The 19,250-nt window shown below is 43.3% G+C and overlaps 1 protein-coding gene across 2 annotated transcripts in view; it reads left to right on the top strand.

The window, feature by feature from the left end:
- CSTF3 (cleavage stimulation factor subunit 3) overlaps positions 1-19,250 on the top strand; it is a 224,709-nt gene that overhangs the window by 159,612 nt on the left and 45,847 nt on the right. For both annotated transcript variants that reach the window (XM_069739444.1, XM_069739445.1), the window contains 6 exons: positions 1,364-1,430; positions 1,811-1,845; positions 2,995-3,121; positions 3,216-3,293; positions 6,905-7,067; positions 11,096-11,205. In XM_069739444.1, coding sequence (XP_069595545.1) covers positions 1,364-1,430; positions 1,811-1,845; positions 2,995-3,121; positions 3,216-3,293; positions 6,905-7,067; positions 11,096-11,205 — 580 coding nt within the window. The remainder of the gene's footprint in view (positions 1-1,363; positions 1,431-1,810; positions 1,846-2,994; positions 3,122-3,215; positions 3,294-6,904; positions 7,068-11,095; positions 11,206-19,250) is intronic.

Below are 19,250 nucleotides of genomic sequence, written 5' to 3'. Positions count from 1 at the left end.
GGGACTACAACACTCAGGCGCTAGAGGGAGGCTACTGATTTCCACCTGGATAAGGGGACTCTGGATTTGCCTTCGGACCGGCCGGACTCTGCCTGCCCTGTGATCTGGTGCTCTGGACTGTGGATGCTGAACCTTCAGTAAAAAGGTAGAGACTGCAACCTTGTGTCCTTGTTCTTCACTGCGCCTCACACCATCCACCATCTATACACTGGGAAGCCCTGGGGACACACATCACCTGTGGGAAGGTATACCGTCTAGCTGCCATAACATCACCCCAGCGGACCCCTGAGCAGCGTCGGTCACCCTGACCGAATACCACAGGTGGCGTCATTTCCCCTTTAAAGACCTTTCCCCTTTTTACAACGGACCTCCCGAGGGCCATGGACTGGGTCAGCCGCCGTGACATCTCCCTTGTGAACCGAAGGGCCCGGTACTGAGTTCCCCTAGCCCTTGGGGATGCTCCACTAAGCATACCTGGTTGTTGTATATGTAGATCAGATTATGTGCAGCACATCCATGTGGGGCGACTAAGATCACTGCTTCAAAGTGCTGTGTGAAAAACAAGTCACAGACATTCAGCTGCTATGATCAGTGAGTATATTACCACACTGACCGTTCTTATTTTATTCATTGCTTTATTTCATGATTTCTTTTTTCTGTTTGCATATTGTAGCAAGATACTCTGATGAAAGTCCAATGTGAGACCGAAAACGTTCAGTTATTTCTTCTGTTTTTGTCTGGAAGCAAAATAAATGAAATTTCCTCACTTCAAATGTGAGGTGGTCTCTAAAAAAATGTTTTTGTAAATTTTGTTGGAAAAATGAGAAATTGCTAGTCAAATTTGAATCCTTATAATGTCCTAACAAAAAAATTATGTTATCAGAATTGTGCTGATGTGAAGTAGATATGTGGGAAATGTTATTTATTAACTATTTTGTGTGATACCACTCTGATTTAAGAGCACAAAAATTAAAAGTTTGAAAGTTGCAAAATTTTCAAAATTTTTGCCAAATTTCTGTTGTTTTTTCTTCATAAATTTGCATTTACAAGTTATATCCAAGAAATTTTACCACCAACATAAAGTACAATATGTGACAAAAAAACATTCTCAGAATCATCAGGATCTGTTGAAGCTTAAGAGTTATAACCTAATAAAGTGACATTGGTTAGAATTGTAAAAATTGGCCTGGTCATTAAGTACCAAATTGGCTCTGTCACTAAGGGGTTAAATATGATGGCTTTTTCTCCATGTAGCTTTCAAAGAAAAAACATTGTGTGATTGTACAGAATATTGTTTGACTTGTAAGGTGCTAAATTGCAGCAGCGATTATCAATGTTTTGCCTGCTTTTTCTTGTCTTTCAGGGAAAAAATGGCACAGGCTTATGACTTTGCTCTTGATAAAATTGGCATGGAAATAATGTCCTACCAGGTAATCAAAAGACAAAAACTGTGTGCAAATTAAAGCGTTTTTCTATTCTCCACCTTTTCCCAGGTTCCTTTTTAATTAAAAAATAAAATACTGCATTGCTCATTCTGGCTGCTACGCTGAATCTCCAGTACTGCTCCTAGCATCTGTTATTGTCTGCAGCGCTGACATCATGTTTACAGTGCTGCAGCCAATCAGAGAGATTGATGATGTCATCGCTGCAGACAGTAACAGGCCCCCGAAGCAGCGGCAGAGTGCTGGACCTGGGGAGGAGGAGTAACGCAATGTTTGTTTTTTACACAAACAGCTTCTGGGGACAAAGGTTTTCTGAAAATGGCAAAACCCCTTACAATTGGACTAACTTTGTTTTTCTTTATTTGCAGATATGGGTTGATTACATCAACTTTTTGAAAGGCGTGTAAGTGTTGTTTACGTAATTTCTCAAATTCTAACCACTAAGTCATCATTGACATCAACACAGCAGCTAGAATAGATAGCTCAAGGACCTGCGCTAGCTTTCAGCTTCTCCATATTAACTTCAGTGTTTCAGTTGTTGGTTCTTTAATAGGGTTAGGGTCTACAAATGATTCATAGTTGGAACAACAAAGGCTTGTAGCTAATATTGACACAATCATTGGCTGAGGTTCTTTATCCTTTTACAATCCAGTTTCTCATACGCCGCCATAATGTGGACTTTTGATCTATGTTTCACCTTTCATATTCTCATGCATTAGTCATTTATATGAAAGGTTTGTAATAACTATTACACATCTTCACATCTTAATCATTGGGACTGTAATGCACACTTTTACTGATTATTCCCCTACTGTAATTCTGCACAAAGTCAGACACAGAAAGTGAATGCAAGAAATGTGCATGGAGCATTCTTATGGATAAGGCAGTGGAGATATTATTGAAGGTTGCAATGTTATAGAGCAGGAGTGCGCAGTTAATGTGTAGGGCTGAACGTACGGTAATTTTGCTCAATATTATAGTTTAATATTTTTTACCCTTAATATTGAGCAGAATGAAATCTGTGGACCAGGTGATAGTTCTAATGCAATAGGGCTTTTTGTGACATGTATTCTTATCCACATGGATAAGGGACAACTTCCATTGATCCCAAGAACCAGGACTCTAAAGAGCCCCATGTGGAAGTGGTCGATCAGACGTTTTCACTCTGCATTCATTTTAGATCTTTCCACAACAAATCTGCCACATGTAGAGGTCCCCTACTGATTCCAGCCTACTGGATTTTTTCTTTACAAATTTCCATTAAAGTCTATTAACAAGATTCACTTTCTATAATTTTACTTCGGTTAAACAATAGTATAATAAAGAGGAACGTCCTGTTAAACATAGGTTTGCACTTTTTACAAGTAAAATGACCATGAATCTGGCGTTTCTTTCTTTTGAACTGACTTGGGCTTTATCTTGTCTTTTTGAGTACCAGCTTGAGCTTCTGCATGCCGCAAAGGATTAGAAGCTCTCTAGGGTCAAGTCCCCGTTCATACTGAATGATGGGTTTTAATACACTGCATTGTTTGTTTGATTTCCTGACAATTAGGGAAGCCGTGGGATCCTATGCAGAAAATCAAAGAATCACAGCCGTCCGCAGGGTTTACCAGAGAGGATGTGTCAATCCTATGATTAACATCGAGCAACTCTGGAGGGATTACAACAAGTATGAAGAGGTAATGTGTGCAGCAGGGATTCTGAATGATCACAAGTGTCATTCAAGAGATTTTCACTCCCTACAAGTGGAACCCATTTTTGTCTTATCTACAGGGTATTAATATTCACCTAGCAAAGAAAATGACAGAAGATCGGAGTAAAGATTACATGAATGCCAGAAGGGTTGCAAAGGTAAGAATAGGTCAAATATTATTTTGCCGGTTTATTGGTGTTTACCAAATCTTAGCCTTGAGCTTGAAATAGAGTTAACCTTTTAACGGTCGCCAATATGCTTTTTAACGGCTGTCTTTAAGGGGCCTTATTCCTCAGCGCCGCTTTTTAACGGTGTTGAGGAACAAGTGAATAGCCCTGACTATTAGCAGCGATTCCCAGGGATGTCAGCTGTACATGACAGTTGACACCCTACAATATCAGCCCCAGCCAGTTTTGAAGCTGATTGTGGCCGGATAACCTCTTAAATACCGCTGTCAATTCCGACAGCTGTATTTAATTGGTTACAAAGAGGTTACAAGACCCCCATAGTAACTATGGGACCCCTGCGATGAGAATGAGAAAGGTTCAATCCCTAAAGTCCCCACATGTAGGACACCTGCCCTAACAAGGGCAGTACCCAAGTATGGCCCTAAAGTAGTGGACCCCAGCCTTTTTGCATAGGCCTCATCAGGGGAAAATGTACCAATGGGCCAAGTATATGTTAGATATTGTAATAGGTTCATTGAGTATTGCAGCGGCACTGAGTACTCAAGTAAGGGCATATCAGATATCGCCTGTAGTGTGCCCAACGGCTTCAAGGCCATGTGTCTGAGACAAAAGGGCTGAAACGCTTAGGGAATGGCTGGGGTTCACTACTATAAGGCTATACTTGGGTACTGTCATTGTTAGGGCGGGAGTCCTGCATATGGGGCACAAGAGGGGATTTTAGGGACTGAACCCTTCTACTTATCCTCTTCCTCCTACGCAGTCTTCTAAGAGTGAACTCCAGAGAAACGGGGAGATCCTCCCAATTTTTATTATCTTCATTGATTTCGTTGTGAGCACTTTTTGTTATTGTGTGTGTTACAATTAATACATGTTCTATTGGTGTTTGAGGTATATTTTAATCTCTGTTTATTAAAAGTTAAGTTTTATGACATTCCATGCTGTAGAAGTACACCAAAATGTTACCAATAAAAAACCCTAATTTATCCCACACAAAACCAGCCCCCATTCAGGTCCGCCATCTGTCACTGGAAATATCTGGGTTCCCACGTTTCTGCTAGATCAAAGACTTTGGAAAAGTGACATGTCTCCCACCCCTTCAAATAAAATCTAGTGAATTCTGAACTCCCACACCTAAATGCCCCCTCCTTCTGAGCCTCACTGTGCCTAAACCACAGTAAGCGGCCACATGTTTGGCATTATTGTAGTGGGGAGAGAGCACTTAAAAATTTTTGAGGTGCCTGTCACCAGCAGCACAATCTGGGAACAATGTATGGGGACGCTACATGCAAGGATTGAATGCAGCCGTAGATGAATTCATTGAGAGGTGCAGTTTCTACAATGGGGTCACTTTTGGGGTTTCTCAGATGTTCTGGCACCTTCAGGGCTCCACAAATGTCACCCGCAAACTATCAAAATCTGTGCTCCAAAAGCCAAATAGTGCTCCTTCCTTCTCAGCCCTGACATATAGTCTAACAGTAATTTCTGATGACATATGGGGCTTCACCACGTTCGGGAGAAATTGCACAATAAATGATTGGGTCCCTTTTCACTTATTAACCCTTGTGTACCTGACAAATTTGCAGCAAATTCAAAACTTTATACTTTACCACCAAAATGTAATATTTCCATGTCTCAATGTTATAAAATTCAATGAGGCACCTGTGGGTTCAAAATACTCACTACACCCCTAGTTGAATTCCTTAGGCAGTGAAGTTTCCAATATGGGGTCATCTGGGGGGGTTCTGCTGATCTTGCACCTCAGGGGCTCCGCTAATGCAGCCCACAATCTATTGAAACAAAATCTGTGCTCTAAAAGACAAGTGGCGTTCCATCCCATCTAATCCCCGCCATGTGCTCAAACAGTAGTGTACAACCACATATGGGGTGCCGCCACATTTGGGAGAAATTCCATAACAAACTGTGGGGTCGAATTTCTCCCATTACACCTTGAGTAAATTATATGTTTGTTGCTAAAACAGTGTTTTAGTGGGATTTAGATTTTTTATCTAAATGTTCTAAAGTTTTGTGAATCCCCTGTAAAAATGCTCAGTACACCCCTGGGTGAATTCCTTGAGGTGTCTAATTTCCAAAATGAAGTAATTTGTGGAGGGTTTCTGCTGTTTTCACTAGTGAGGGTCTCTCCAAATGTGACATGGCATTCACAATCTATTCCAGACAAATAGCGCTCTTTCCTTTCCTAGCCCTGCCGTGCGCCCAAACAGAGGTTTTTGACCACATATGAGGTATTGTCGCATTCAAGAGAAATGGCATAACAAATTATGGGGTCCATTTTCTCCTGTTACACTTCTGAAAACAAATAAATTTGGGGCTAAAAGATCATTTTTGTGTTTAGAAATGTGATTTTCTTGATTTCCACGGCTCTACGTTCTAAACTTCTGTGAAGCACCTGTGGGTTCAAGGTGCTCAATACACATGTAGGTAAGGTCCATAAGGGGTCTAGTTTTCAAAATGGTGTCACTTGTTGGGGTTTCCACTGGGCACATGAGGGGCTCTCCAAACGCGACATGGAAACCGCTAATTATTCCATCATATTTTACATTCAAAAAGTGAAATGGCGCTCCTTCCCCTTCGCGCCCTGCCGTGCGCCCAAACAGTAGGTTTCCCCCACATATGGGGTATCGGCATGCTCAGGAGTAATTGCAAAACAAAATGTATGGTCCATTTCTCCTGTTACACTTGCGAAAGTAAAAAAAATTAGGTCTAAAGGAAAATTTTTGTGAAAGAAAAGTAAATGTTTATTTTTTCCTTCCACATTCCATTCATTCCTGTGAAGCCCATGAGGGGTTAATAAACTTCTTGAATGTGGTTTTGAGCACCTTGAGGGGTGCAGTTTTTAGAATGGTTTTATTTTTGGTTACTTTGTCATACAGGCCCCTCAATGTTACTTCAATTGTGATGTGGCCTCTAAAAAAAAGTTTTTGTAAATTTTGTTGGAAAAATTAGAAATTGTTGATCAACTTTTAACCCTTCTAATTTCCAACAAAAAAAGTTATGTTTAAAAAACGATATAGATGTAAAGTAGACATGTGAAAAATGTTATTTATTAACATTTTGTGTGACATATCTCTGATTTAAGGGCATAAGAATTAAAAGTTTGAAAATTGTGAAATTTTCAAAATTGTGGCAAAATTTCTAATATTTTCACAAATAAACATAAGTCATATCGAACAAATGTTACCACTCTCATGAGGTACAATATGTCACGAAAAAAGAAATCTTAGAATCAGCGGGATCCATTAAAGCGTTTGTGTTATGACCCCATAAAGTGACAGTGGTCAGAATTGTAAAATTTGGCCTGATCATTAAGGTCAAAATTGGCTCAGTCACTAAGGTGTTAAAAGTCTTCCAGTATTCTTTCCTAGAACTGCGCCACCTGACTATGAGTTATGTCTGCGGGATTCAATGGCACTGCAATACCAGATACAGCACATGGCCGAGAATGGCGCTGCTTCTGGAGACAGGCAAAAATAATTTCTTCTAATCCATGAAAAATCCCTTACTTTAAAGTGCTTCTTTTTTCTTTAGTTCACATTGTAATGTTTTCTGTTCTCTGTTCTAAGGAATATGAAACTGTGATGAAAGGGTTGGATCGCAATGCTCCTTCAGTTCCCCCTCAGAATACCCCACAGGAAGCTCAGCAGGTGGAGATGTGGAAAAAATACATTCAGTGGGAGAAGAGCAATCCGCTTCGAACTGAAGACCAGACCCTTATAACAAAAAGAGGTGAAATGTTAGACGCTATAAGGAGAGGTTCCCTGTGCTTTTGTTACCAAAGCACAGATTGCAGGTAGTTTTCTGCAATCGGGCTTAGGGTACCATCACACTATAACATTTCGATCGCTACGACGGTACGATTCGTGACGTTCCAGCGATATCGTTACGATATCGCTGTGTCTGACACGCAGCAGCGATCAGGGATCCTGCTGAGAATCGTACGTCGTAGCAGATCGTTTAGAACTTTCTTTCATCGCTGGATCTCCCGCTGTCATCGCTAGATCGGTGTGTGTGACACCGATCTAGCGATGCGATCCAGCGATGCGTTCGCTTGTAACCAGGGTAAACATCGGGTAACTAAGCGCAGGACCGCGCTTAGTTACCCGATGTTTACCCTGGTTACAAGCGTTAAACTAAAAAAAAAAAAACAGCACATACTTACATTCTGGTGTCCGTCAGGTCCCTTGCCGTCTGCTTCCCGCACTGTGACTGCCGGCCGTAAAGTGAAAGCAGAGCACAGCGGCTGTGCTTTCACTTTCACTTTACGGCCGGCAGTCACTGAGTGCGGGAAGCAGAGACTGCAAGGGACGTGACGGACACCAGAATGTAAGTATGTGCTGTTTGTTTTTTTTTAGTTTAACGCTTGTAACCAGGGTAAACATCGGGTAACTAAGCGCGGTCCTGCGCTTAGTTACCCGATGTTTACCCTGGTTACCCAGGGACCTCGGCATCGTTGGTCGCTGGAGAGCTGTCTGTGTGACAGCTCCCCAGCGACCACACTACGATTTACCTACGATCACGGCCAGGTCATATCGCTGGTCGTGATCGTAGGTAAATCGTATAGTGTGACGGTACCCTTAGAGTTACGTCACAGAGGTTGGCACAGGAGTTGTGCCCGCCCCATCCGAAACGGAAATCACCTGTGTTATACACAGCTGAACGCCTGCTGATCCCAGCACTTCAACCCCTACAATACTGAAAAGGGCATGTGAGGAGTTTTTCAGAGGACGATCACTCCCTCTCTGTCCTTTGGAACCCTTGCAAACACAATTGTGGGGTGCTGGCGGGTTACTTTGACAACACAAGACCTAAAAATGGCCATATGCCCAAGCCTATCAGATCACGTCTGACGCCGCCAAACACTTCCAGATCGATAATGCATAGTACTACATAAATAGTACAGTGTCCAGGTTCCCTTTGTGGGACTAAAGCAAAACTAAAGAAATGGGCCTGTTGGTAAGTGCACATTCACACTGAGGCCATTAATAGACAGGATCTAGAATGCAAACAAAAGAGCAACTAGTAAGTAAATAAATAGTAACAACACATGTTAATAACATTGGGTACTTAGTTGACACTATTTTGATAAAAAATCCATAGAAACCATCCAATCACCATAAGGTGTGCCCAGTCAGGATGGTCCCTAATTCTAGTATTTTATCTCACTATAAAGACAAGATTCACAACCCAAAATAAGAGGAGGGTCACACACCTCTGTATGTACCAAAACCAAAGAATTGGGCCTGTTGATATAAGTGCAGTGTGTATGTGCTCATTCACACTGTGGCCATTAACAATGGGACTAATAAGTATTTGAAAAAAAATGTTTTTGAGTGTAAAATAAATGTACACATAAAAAAACCTGTTAATAAAAAAAATGTTTTTTCTTGTGAACATGTATTACACATGATGGGCACTATATGCACAGCTCTGCTGATGGGGTTAGATACATGGCTCTGCTATGTCAGTGTAAGCTTCCTTTAGATGTCTGTAATGCAGGGACTGAAGCGTACACTGACATCGCAGAACTGTGTCAGTGATCAGAGCACAGCAACATGATGATTACACTGCTGCACACTGAACACTGTGATTACAGCAGCAGTTGTACTACTAATTCCAGGCTACCACACTGTTCACAATACTGGAAGACGTCACTTCCCCGTCCTGATCTCACCACTCACAGCAGCGCTGTGGAAGTGACTTCTTCATTGGTGAGAACCGCTCTGTATTGTGACAGTAGTACAATATCAGGCTGCCGATCGCTGCCATAATATTCATCGCATCCTGGACCTTCACTCAGTGTTCGCTGCATCCCTGCACCTCCTGTCACCGCTCACGCTGAACACTGTGAGTGGTGACAGGGAGGAAATGAAGCTCAGCTCATCACTCTGGGGTACAAAAAATGGCACCTGGCTCCCCCTCACAGCTGTGAACTGCATAACGCAGGAGGTGTGCTCAGGTTACAGCTGGAGGCAGCCACGAAGTAGGAGATGTGGTTAGACACCGACCACAGTCTCCTATGTCCAGTGGCTGCCATATTTGCCATGTCTAAGGGTCATGCTCAGACACTTACACATCAGCAACTAAAAATGGCAGTCTCCAGCAACTGTAAAAAAAAAAATGAAAACATAACATTTCATTTTGTATTAAAAATAATTATATAATCAATAATTATTAATACAAAAAATAAAAATTGTGGTACATTCCCTTTAATAAATTACATGTATCCCAAAATGATGCCACTGATTATTGCAGCTCATTCTGAGAAAAACAAGCCCCTATATGTCTGTCGCCTTAGTTATGGCTTATAGAACATGACTGTGAAAAAAAAAGTTTGTCATAAAGGCCAAAATTGGCTGTGACATCAAGGGGTTAATCCTCACATGTGGTTAACACCATTGCATTGCAAATAAAGTATTTTACAAAATCACTAGATACACAGTAAAGACTATTGTCACAGGACAAGACCACCATCTGATGTGTATGGGAATCTCCCGACTGTCCCACAACACATGATATTGGGGGACACAAAGCGCAACAGTTGGAATTTCAAAGCTTGAGCCTCTTGTTTTCAAGGAAAATAAGCCCCTGCCTCTGGTGTCTTGCCGCTGGTGTCTTGCCGCAGGTGTCTTGCCGCAGGTGTCTTGCAGCTGGTGTCTTGCCGCTGGTGTCTTGCCGCAGGTGTCTAGACGCTGGTGTCTTGCCGCTGGTGTCTTGCCGCAGGTGTCTTGCCGCTGGTGTCTTGCCGCTGGTGTCTTGCCGCTGGTGTCTAGACGCAGGTGTCTTGCCGCTGGTGTCTTGCCGCTGGTGTCTTGCCGCTGGTGTCTTGCCGCAGGTGTCTAGACGCAGGTGTCTTGCAGCTGGTGTCTTGCCGCTGGTGTCTTGCCGCTGGTGTCTTGCCGCTGGTGTCTTGCCGCTGGTGTCTTGCCGCAGGTGTCTAGACGCAGGTGTCTTGCAGCTGGTGTCTTGCCGCTGGTGTCTTGCCGCAGGTGTCTTGCCGCTGGTGTCTTGCTGCAGGTGTCTTGCCGCTGGTGTCTTGCTGCAGGTGTCTTGCCGCTGGTGTCTTGCCGCTGGTGTCTTGCCGCTGGTGTCTTGCCGCAGGTGTCTTGCCGCTGGTGTCTTGCCGCAGGTGTCTTGCCGCAGGTGTCTTGCAGCTGGTGTCTTGCCGCCGGTGTCTTGCCGCTGGTGTCTTGCCGCAGGTGTCTAGACGCAGGTGTCTTGCCGCTGGTGTCTTGCCACAGGTGTCTTGCCGCTGGTGTCTTTCCGCTGGTGTCTAGACGCAGGTGTCTAGACGCAGGTGTCTTGCAGCTGGTGTCTTGCCGCTGGTGTCTTGCCGCTGGTGTCTTGCCGCAGGTGTCTAGACGCAGGTGTCTTGCCGCTGGTGTCTTGCCGCAGGTGTCTTGCCGCTGGTGTCTTGCTGCAGGTGTCTTGCCGCTGGTGTCTTGCTGCAGGTGTCTTGCCGCTGGTGTCTTGCCGCTGGTGTCTTGCCGCAGGTGTCTTGCCGCTGGTGTCTTGCCGCTGGTGTCTTGCCGCTGGTGTCTTGCCGCAGGTGTCTTGCAGCTGGCGTCTTGCAGCTGGCGTCTTGCCGCTGGCGTCTTGCCGCTGGTGTCTTGCCGCAGATGTTTTGCTGCTGTTTTCTCCTCTCTCCCGTTTATAACACTTGAACGCTCTCGGCTGAGCATTTCTGGTGTGTGGGAGTCAGGAGAGAGAGCTGCTGATAGGTAAGATCACTAATACTGTATTGTCATCTCTTTCAGTCATGTTTGCCTATGAACAGTGTCTGCTGGTTCTGGGACATCATCCGGACATCTGGTATGAAGCTGGCCAGTACCTGGAGCAATCCAGCAAGTTGCTTGCTGAAAAAGGGGTAAGCCCACTTAGTAAAAGCACATGCTGCATATGATGTTTAGGGTTTTATTTAATTTTCACTTTACTTTTAAACACAACCCTGTGCAAAAGAAAGTTTCACCAGTTTTTGCTATCCCATCCGAGAGCAGAATGATGTAGGGGCAGAGACTCTGATTCCAGCGATGTATCAGTTACTGAGCTTCTTGCTGCTGTTTTGATAGAATTTTTGTTTTATCTGGTGCAGATCTACCAGTTCTCTGTATGCTGAGCTATGTACTGCTGTACGCTACTCATTGGCAGATTTCTGTGTACACTGCATAGGCAGAAAGCTCCCAAACAGTGGACGGGGAGGGAGGTTATAAAGAGCTCATGAATGTGCAGGATTAAATGGCAGCAGGTTTATTAGTCCTCTAGTGATCATGTACAGCAAGCAGCTTAGTACGTTGCTGGAATCAGGGTCTCTGTCTCTACGTTATGTTGCTCTCTGATTAGGAGGCAAAAACCTGATGACCGATTCCCTGTACATGAATACAAGCTCTGTACCATAGTGAGCTGCTCTTGTATCACTACTGCATCCAACGCTGAGACACACTTATCAAAAGAAAAAATGAGCATCAAATGTCTTCGATTGATGGATTTATGGATTATTTACTCATTTCTTTAAATATTGCATTATTTTTACCCCAGGGTCTGTGATTCACCCTGCCCACTTTCTCTGGCACATTTCTATGTTTGATGTCTTGATGTATCTGCAGCACTGAATGCGGGTCATAACTTGCATTAACCCCTTAACAACCACCGATACACCTTTTAATGGCGGTAGGTAAGGGTACTTAAACCACAGCGCCGTTAATTAACGACGCTGTCGAAAAAGTGTATAGCGCCCCCAGAGTCTTGATTTTCTCTGGGGTCTAAGCTGCCGGGCATAGCCGAGACCCCAGAGAACATGATTCGGGGCAGTTTTTACCGACCCTGGGGTTGCGATCGCCGTTATTAACCGTATAACTGCGACTGAAAGTTCGGTTTTGCATTTAATTTCTCTCTCCTCTGATGTGATCGCACACCAGAGGAGAGAGAAATAGGGTCTCCTGAAAAGCTGTCCCTGGCCCCCCTCCTTCCTTCGTCGGCAGAAAGAAAATGTCGGGCGCATGTGCGCATAACCCCCAATATTTGATAAACATGGCAGCACTTGGGCTGTATCTCTCTCTTCTCTCCTTGTAGTTATTTTGGGAGAGAAGAGAGACTACAGTTGAAGTCAAGAGTGATAAAACATCATTTCTGCGTCCGCAAGCATCATATTTACCCAACCCCTGTTCTCTGTAATCCCTGCATCATCGTCAGAGGATTATTTAAAAAAAATCTTTTTTTTATTATTTTTTTTAAATAATAATAATTTTTCCAATTTTTTAAAAAAATAATTTATTTTTAATTTTTTAGGGTTACACATGTTAGGGCTAGGTTAGCAGGAAAAAAATACTAGAGGAAATAAACAGGCCTGCAGAACTTTCAGAGCGGAGCAATCTTACAGCCTGCTTTGCTTCAGCAGTGAAACAGAATCTGGCCCTGAAGCTGAGCAGCTTTCAGACAGTGACGACAACTTTACCTCCACGGGATCCTCCAGCCCGATGGTAGCGGAGTCGGTCGTCACTGCTGAAGCTTCAGAGGCAGGACCAAGTATTGTAGTCCCCCACTGCTGTGGTATAATAACACCTCGTTTTCCCCTCAAATTCCCCCTTTTTCTGCAGGCCCTGGAATAAGAGTAGATGTCGCCAATTTTACCCCCATTGATTTTTTCAAAATTTTCATAAGCCCTGTAGTCCTAGAATTAATTGCCCACCAAACAAACCTTTATGCCCGGCAATATATTTCCCAAAAACCCACTGCCTTTCATTCCTGTTCCTGGATCCACAAAAATGTCACCAAAATAAAAACATTTTTAGGCCTTACCCTGAATATGGGTTTAGTTAAAAAAAAAAAGAAAACACATCCCGATCTTGCTGGGCAACAAAAGCTGTCCAGAGCACCCCTGTATTTGCAGCCATCATGTCCCGAGCCCGTTACGAAGCCCTGATGAGATTCCTCCACTCCAGTGACAATTCCCAAGCCCCCAAGAACTGACCCCAACTACGATCGGCTAAATAAATTGAGACCCCTAATTTCCCTCCTACAAACTTCATTTCTAAATTCCTATACCACAGAGAAAAATGTGGCAGCCAACGAGTCCTTGATGAGCTACAAGGGCCGTCTATCATTCCGCCAATTTATTCCCTCCAAGCGGCCAAAAAAGGCATAATGCGAGAGCTCATGAGGGTACACTTCCACCTTCCTAATTTATGAAGGTTGGGACCGCCAAATAAAGCCCCCAAACTGCCCACAGACGGCATCCCAGGGAAAATTGTCTGGGAGCTAATGACGCCCTTTCTCCATCAAGGGTACCATGTGTATATGGACAACTACTACACGAGCATCCCACTATATAAATCCCTCCACACTGCAAATACAGGAGCCTGTGGGTCAGGAAAAACAGAGCGGGGTTTCCGTCACAGTTGGTGTCCAGATGTTTGGAGAGGGGGGCGTCATTCTCACTCGCAAGTGACCAACTTCTTGCAGTGAAGTGGAAAGACAGGAAGGGCGTCTACATGCTTTCCACACTGCATGCGTACACCACTGTGACGGTCAGAGAGAGGGGTGCCACCAGGGACAAAGAAAAACCGGTCTGCTTCACAGACTATAACAAATATATGGGTGGCGTAGACCTGTCAGACCAGGTTCTGCAACCATACCTGGTCAAGAGGAAGACCAGGGCCTAGTACAAAAAGGTGGCAATCTACCTTATTCAAACTGCCATATACAACAGCTTTGTCCTATATAAAAAGTCCCAAGGACCACTTACATTCCTCTAGTTTAAGGAAAAAGTTGTAGAGGGCCTCATATTTGAGTCAATGGCACTAGGGGAAGCCTTCGACTCTGAGGATTCCCGGAGGCTTGCAGAGCACCATTTTCCTCACCCTGTCCCTTTGACTCCCCACCCAAAGGTAACCTCAAAGAAAATGCCGGGTGTGCAGGAAGCATGGCAGACGGAGTGATTCCCGGTACTATTGCCTCACACACTCATCCCAACCAGGCCTTTGTATCTCCCCCTGTTTTGAGACGTACCACAGCACCTACAATTATTTTGGTTTTTTTTTTCAATAATTTTTATTTTCTGCTTAGTGGCCCCAGTAGAGTCATTTGGAACAATTAATAAAGAATATTTTCAGTAGTAGATCCCATATTACCCAATTTCACAATTAATTCCAGAACTTGATAAATCCCATACCAAACTATTATCCCCCAAAAAATTCTCTTCCACGTACCCACATCTGTACGCTTTAGAGTGTGAACCCCACAAATGTTCTTGAAAAGTCTATGAATTCTAGGACTTGATTACTCACAAACATTTTTGACCATTTATCTAACTTTGACTGTTTTTACGACTGTCTTGCTCCACAAGCTTTGGCTTCCAATGATATTGCTTATATTTATGTTGATGATACGGGCATGATCATTTTATTGGAGGATTTCTAAAAATGAGGAATTTCCGGACTTATACACTATGGGCTTTACTTTATGGTTCTTGCCGAACCTCTAGTACCAGACAATACTTTCTATAGAGAACTGGTTGTTTTGTGCATTGTTATGATCCGGTGGTGGACAAATAATGGACCTGGTTGTTACAGATAATAAGGACGAGCTCTGGGACGTGGGAACTCTGCTGACCGCAATCCCTAAACCTATCAAAACACACTAGAAATAGCTGTGGATTGCGCCTAACGCTCCCTATGCAACTCGGCACAGCCTAAGAAACTAGCTAGCCCTGAAGATAGAAAAATAAAGCCTACCTTGCCTCAGAGAAATTCCCCAAAGGAAAAGGCAGCCCCCCACATATAATGACTGTGAGTAAAGATGAAAACACAAACACAGAGCTGAAATAGATTTAGCAAAGTGAGGCCCGACTTACTGAACAGACCGAGGATAGTAAAGGTTACTTTGCGGTCAGCACAAAAACCTACAAAAGACCACGCAGAGAGTGCAGGAAAAAATACCTTCCGCACCGACTCACGGTGCGGAAGGCGCCCCCTCTGCGTCCCAGAGCTTCCAGCAAGCAAGGCAATATTTGACAAAAACAAGCTGGACAGAAAAAATAGCAAACAAGCAAAATAGCACAGAGGAACTTAGCTTCTGCTGGAGTAACAGGAACTCAGAACGATCCAGGAGCGAACTAGAGCCATAGTACAACATTGACAGCTGGCATGGGGCAAAGATTTAAGTGGAGTTATATAGAGCAGCCCACTAACGAATTAGCCTCGTCACCTGGGGAAGGAAACTCAGAAACACCCACAGGCACCAGAGAAAGTCCATGGACAGAACCAGCCGAAGTACCATTCATGACCACAGGAGGGAGCCCAACAACAGAATTCACAACAGTGCATATAGCGGTTCTGACCTTGGAGGGTGGGAGCTTGCTATGGTGTACCACGTCTATTGGCACATTCGTCTCTTATATAGGGAATGATGGAGCTGAAAGGACGTTGTACGACCAGTCCCTGAAAGTGTCTGCCATTCTAGCCCTGATGGTGTTCTTTCATCTTTGGAACAAACTCCGCTTTGCCACATAGTTGGCTGCATTTTCCTCCACATTTTGCCCTTCATTCCAGTACAGTTTATTCTTCCTGCTACAATATATGCAAATGCAGAACAACTGTCTGTTAGCAAGACCAAATTTTATAATTGGCCAATTTGTTTTTAGGAGCATGCCTCCCTCCGTGAGTAATAACCTTCCAGAAATGTTCTGGTTTGCTCAATGTCTCGAGAAGCTTTGAATGGGTCCTGACTCCTGGATCTTCAATTTTACCCTAAAGACCAAATGGTGTGCCATCTATTATAGGCACAGCCGTGTGTCCAGTACTCACATTGGGGCCATATTGGATATATTTCTGAACACATAAAACAAGTGCAATAAAATTTGAGGTGTGTTCCTCAGAACGTACAAAAAAAACCATAAAAGAGACAGTGAAAAAAATGAAATTTGTAAATTTTCAACCTTGTGTTTCATCAACTGCATAAAATATGGCGGCATTAAACTACTCACTACCTCCCTAGATAAATAGATTAGAGGGTACAATTTATAAAAAAGACATTTATGGGGGATTTCTGTTGCTCTTGAACCACCCAGGCTCTGCCGGTATACCAATCTATTTCAAATAAAGCCAAATTTGTCACATTGTGCCCCTTTCTGTCCGAGCCCTGCCGTTTGTCCAAACAGAACTTTTTGACTACATATGGAATATCGCCGCATTCATAATAAAGTGGGTAACAAATTGTGGGGTCTACTTTTTGGTGTCATTTCTGACAAAAGTGAGAAATTCAGGTCTAAAACAATATTTTGTGAAAAGAAAAAGGTTTTTTTTCAATATGACGACCTAATGTTATCAAATTCTGTGTTGTACCTGTGGGTTCAAATTGCTCAATATACCCCTGGATAAAATCTTTGATGTAGTTTCCAAAATGGGGTCACTTGTGGATTTCTGCTGTTAGGCATATCTCTAAACCCGCCTTGGCATCCGCTCTCACAATTTTGACATTAAAAAGTCAAACAGCGCTCCTTCCCTTCAGAGCTCTGCCGTGCACCCAAACATATGGGGTATCGGCATACTGAGGACAAATTGCACAACAACTTTTGGGGTCCAATTTGTCTTGCTACCTTTGGGAAAATAAAAAAATTGGGGGTGAAAAGATCATTTTTGTGAAAAAATATGATTTTTTATTTTTACGGCTCTACGTTATAAACTTCTGTGCAGCACTTGGGGGTTCAAAGTGCAAACCACACATCTAGATAAATTCCTTAAGTGGTCTAGTTTCCAAAATGGTGTCACTTGTGGGGGATTCCACTGTTTAGGCACATCAGGGGCTTTCCAAACGCGACATGGCGTCCGATCTCAATTCCAGCCAATTCTGCTTTGAAAAAGGCAAATGGCGCGCCTTACCTTCTGAGCTCTGCTGTGCTCCCAAACAGTGGTTTACCCCCACATATGGGGTATCGGCGTATTCAGGAGAAATTTCACAACAAATTTTGTGGTTCATTTTCTCTCTTTACACTTGTGAAAATAAAAAAAATTGGTTCAGAAGTAAAATTTTTGTGAAAAAAAGTTAAATGTTTTTTCCTTTCACATTGTTTCAGTTCCTGTGAAGGACCAGAAGGGTTGATAAACTACTTGATTGTGGTTTTGAGCACCTTGAGGGGTGCGGTTTTTAGAATGGTGTCAATTTTGGGTATTTTCTGCCATATTGACCCCTCAAAGTGACTTCAAATGTGATGTGGTCCCTAAAAAACTGGTTTTGTAAATTTTGTTGTAAAAACGAGAAATCGTCAACTTTTAACCCTTATAACGTCCTAACAAAAAAAAAAAACGTTGTTTCCAAAACTGTGCTGATGTAAAGTAGACATGTGGGAAATGTTATTTATTAACTATATTGTGTGACATATCTCTGATTTAAAGGGATAAAAATTCAAAGATTGAAAATTCCAAAATTTAAATTTTTTTTTTCATATTTCCTTTTTTTTCATAAATAAACGCAAGTAATATCGAAGAAATTTTACCACTATCATGAAGTACAATATGTCACGAAAAAACATTTTCAGAATCAACAGGATCTGTTAGTGTTCCAAAGTTATAACCTCATAAAGTGACGGAATTGTAAAAATTGGCCTGATCACTAACCTTCGTCAGGCTGCATAATTTTACAACGTTAACAGGCTGCAGAGGTACAATTGTACCTTCATATATATTTTATTGAAATTTGGCCAATATATTCTGGACCAAAACTGCAGAGATGTCACGAAATTTCAGCCCTCTACGGCTTGTCGAAAAAAAAAAAGTTATTGCAATTTTAAAACGGAATAGTTACAATTGTACCTACTCAGCCGGACGAAGGTTAAGCTGCAAATTGGCTCCGTCACTAAGGCTACGTTCACATTAGCGTTTTGCGTGTTTGCGTCGGGTTTGCGTCGGGCGACGCAGCGGCGACGCATGCGTCATGTGCCCCTATATTTAACATGGGGGACGCATGCGTTTTTGTGTGATGCGTTGTGCGACGCATGCGGTTTTTTTGCCGCAAGCGTCGGGCCAAGAAAACGCAACAAGTTGCATTTTTCTTGCGTCCAAATTCCGGCAAAAAACGACGCATGCGTCGCAAAACGCAGCGTTTTTGCGTGCGTTTTGATGCGTTTTCATGTGCGTTGCGTCGCCGACACAGCGGCGCACAACGCAAATGTGAACGTAGCCTTAGGCCTCTTTCACACTTCCGTCTTTCAGCTCCCGTCATAATCCGTCGATTTTTGAGAATGCAGGATCCTGCATTTTCTCATAGACTTGTATTAGCGACGGATTGTGATGGATGGCCATACGTTTCATCCGTCGTGCACTGGATCCTGTGTAAAAAAAAAAAAAAACGGTCCGTCGGCCAGAGAAAACGTTCAGATAAACGTTTTTTCTGCACGTCGGAAAATCGGTCAGCGCTGACTGTGAAAAGCAGGAATCCAGCGACGGGTCCCGTCTTTTCAAACTGAGCATGCGTGGAAGGATTTCCCGTCAGGGAGATTCTCTATCGCTCGCTCTCTTTCTCTTTTTACTATTGATGCTGCCTATGCAGCATCAATAGTTACAAGATATAATGTGAAAAATAATAAAAAAATAAAAATCTCAATATTCTCACCTACCGACGTCCTGCGCAGCGTCACCGATGCTCCCGGCAGCTAGCAATCCTAGTAATACATTGCGACTTCTCGCGAGATTTCGCAATGTATTACTGGAACGCTAGCTGCCGGGAGCATCGGTGCGCGGGAACGCCTGTAGGTGAGAATACTGCGTTTTTTGTTTTTTTTTAACCTGGTTTGTGTTGTGTATGCGTTTTCGCAGTGGAAAACCGCTGTGAAGACGCATACACAACAGGTGCACATAGCCTCGACAGGTCCGTCAGAAAGACGGGCCCAGTGCACCCGTTTTCCACAATCTGCACAGGATC

The sequence above is a fragment of the Ranitomeya imitator genome, chromosome 9 (genome assembly GCF_032444005.1).
Source record: "Ranitomeya imitator isolate aRanImi1 chromosome 9, aRanImi1.pri, whole genome shotgun sequence".
Classification (NCBI taxonomy): Eukaryota; Metazoa; Chordata; class Amphibia; order Anura; family Dendrobatidae; genus Ranitomeya; species Ranitomeya imitator.
Note: the sequence above shows the minus strand (reverse complement) of the source record. Positions and strands in the feature narration are given on the sequence as shown.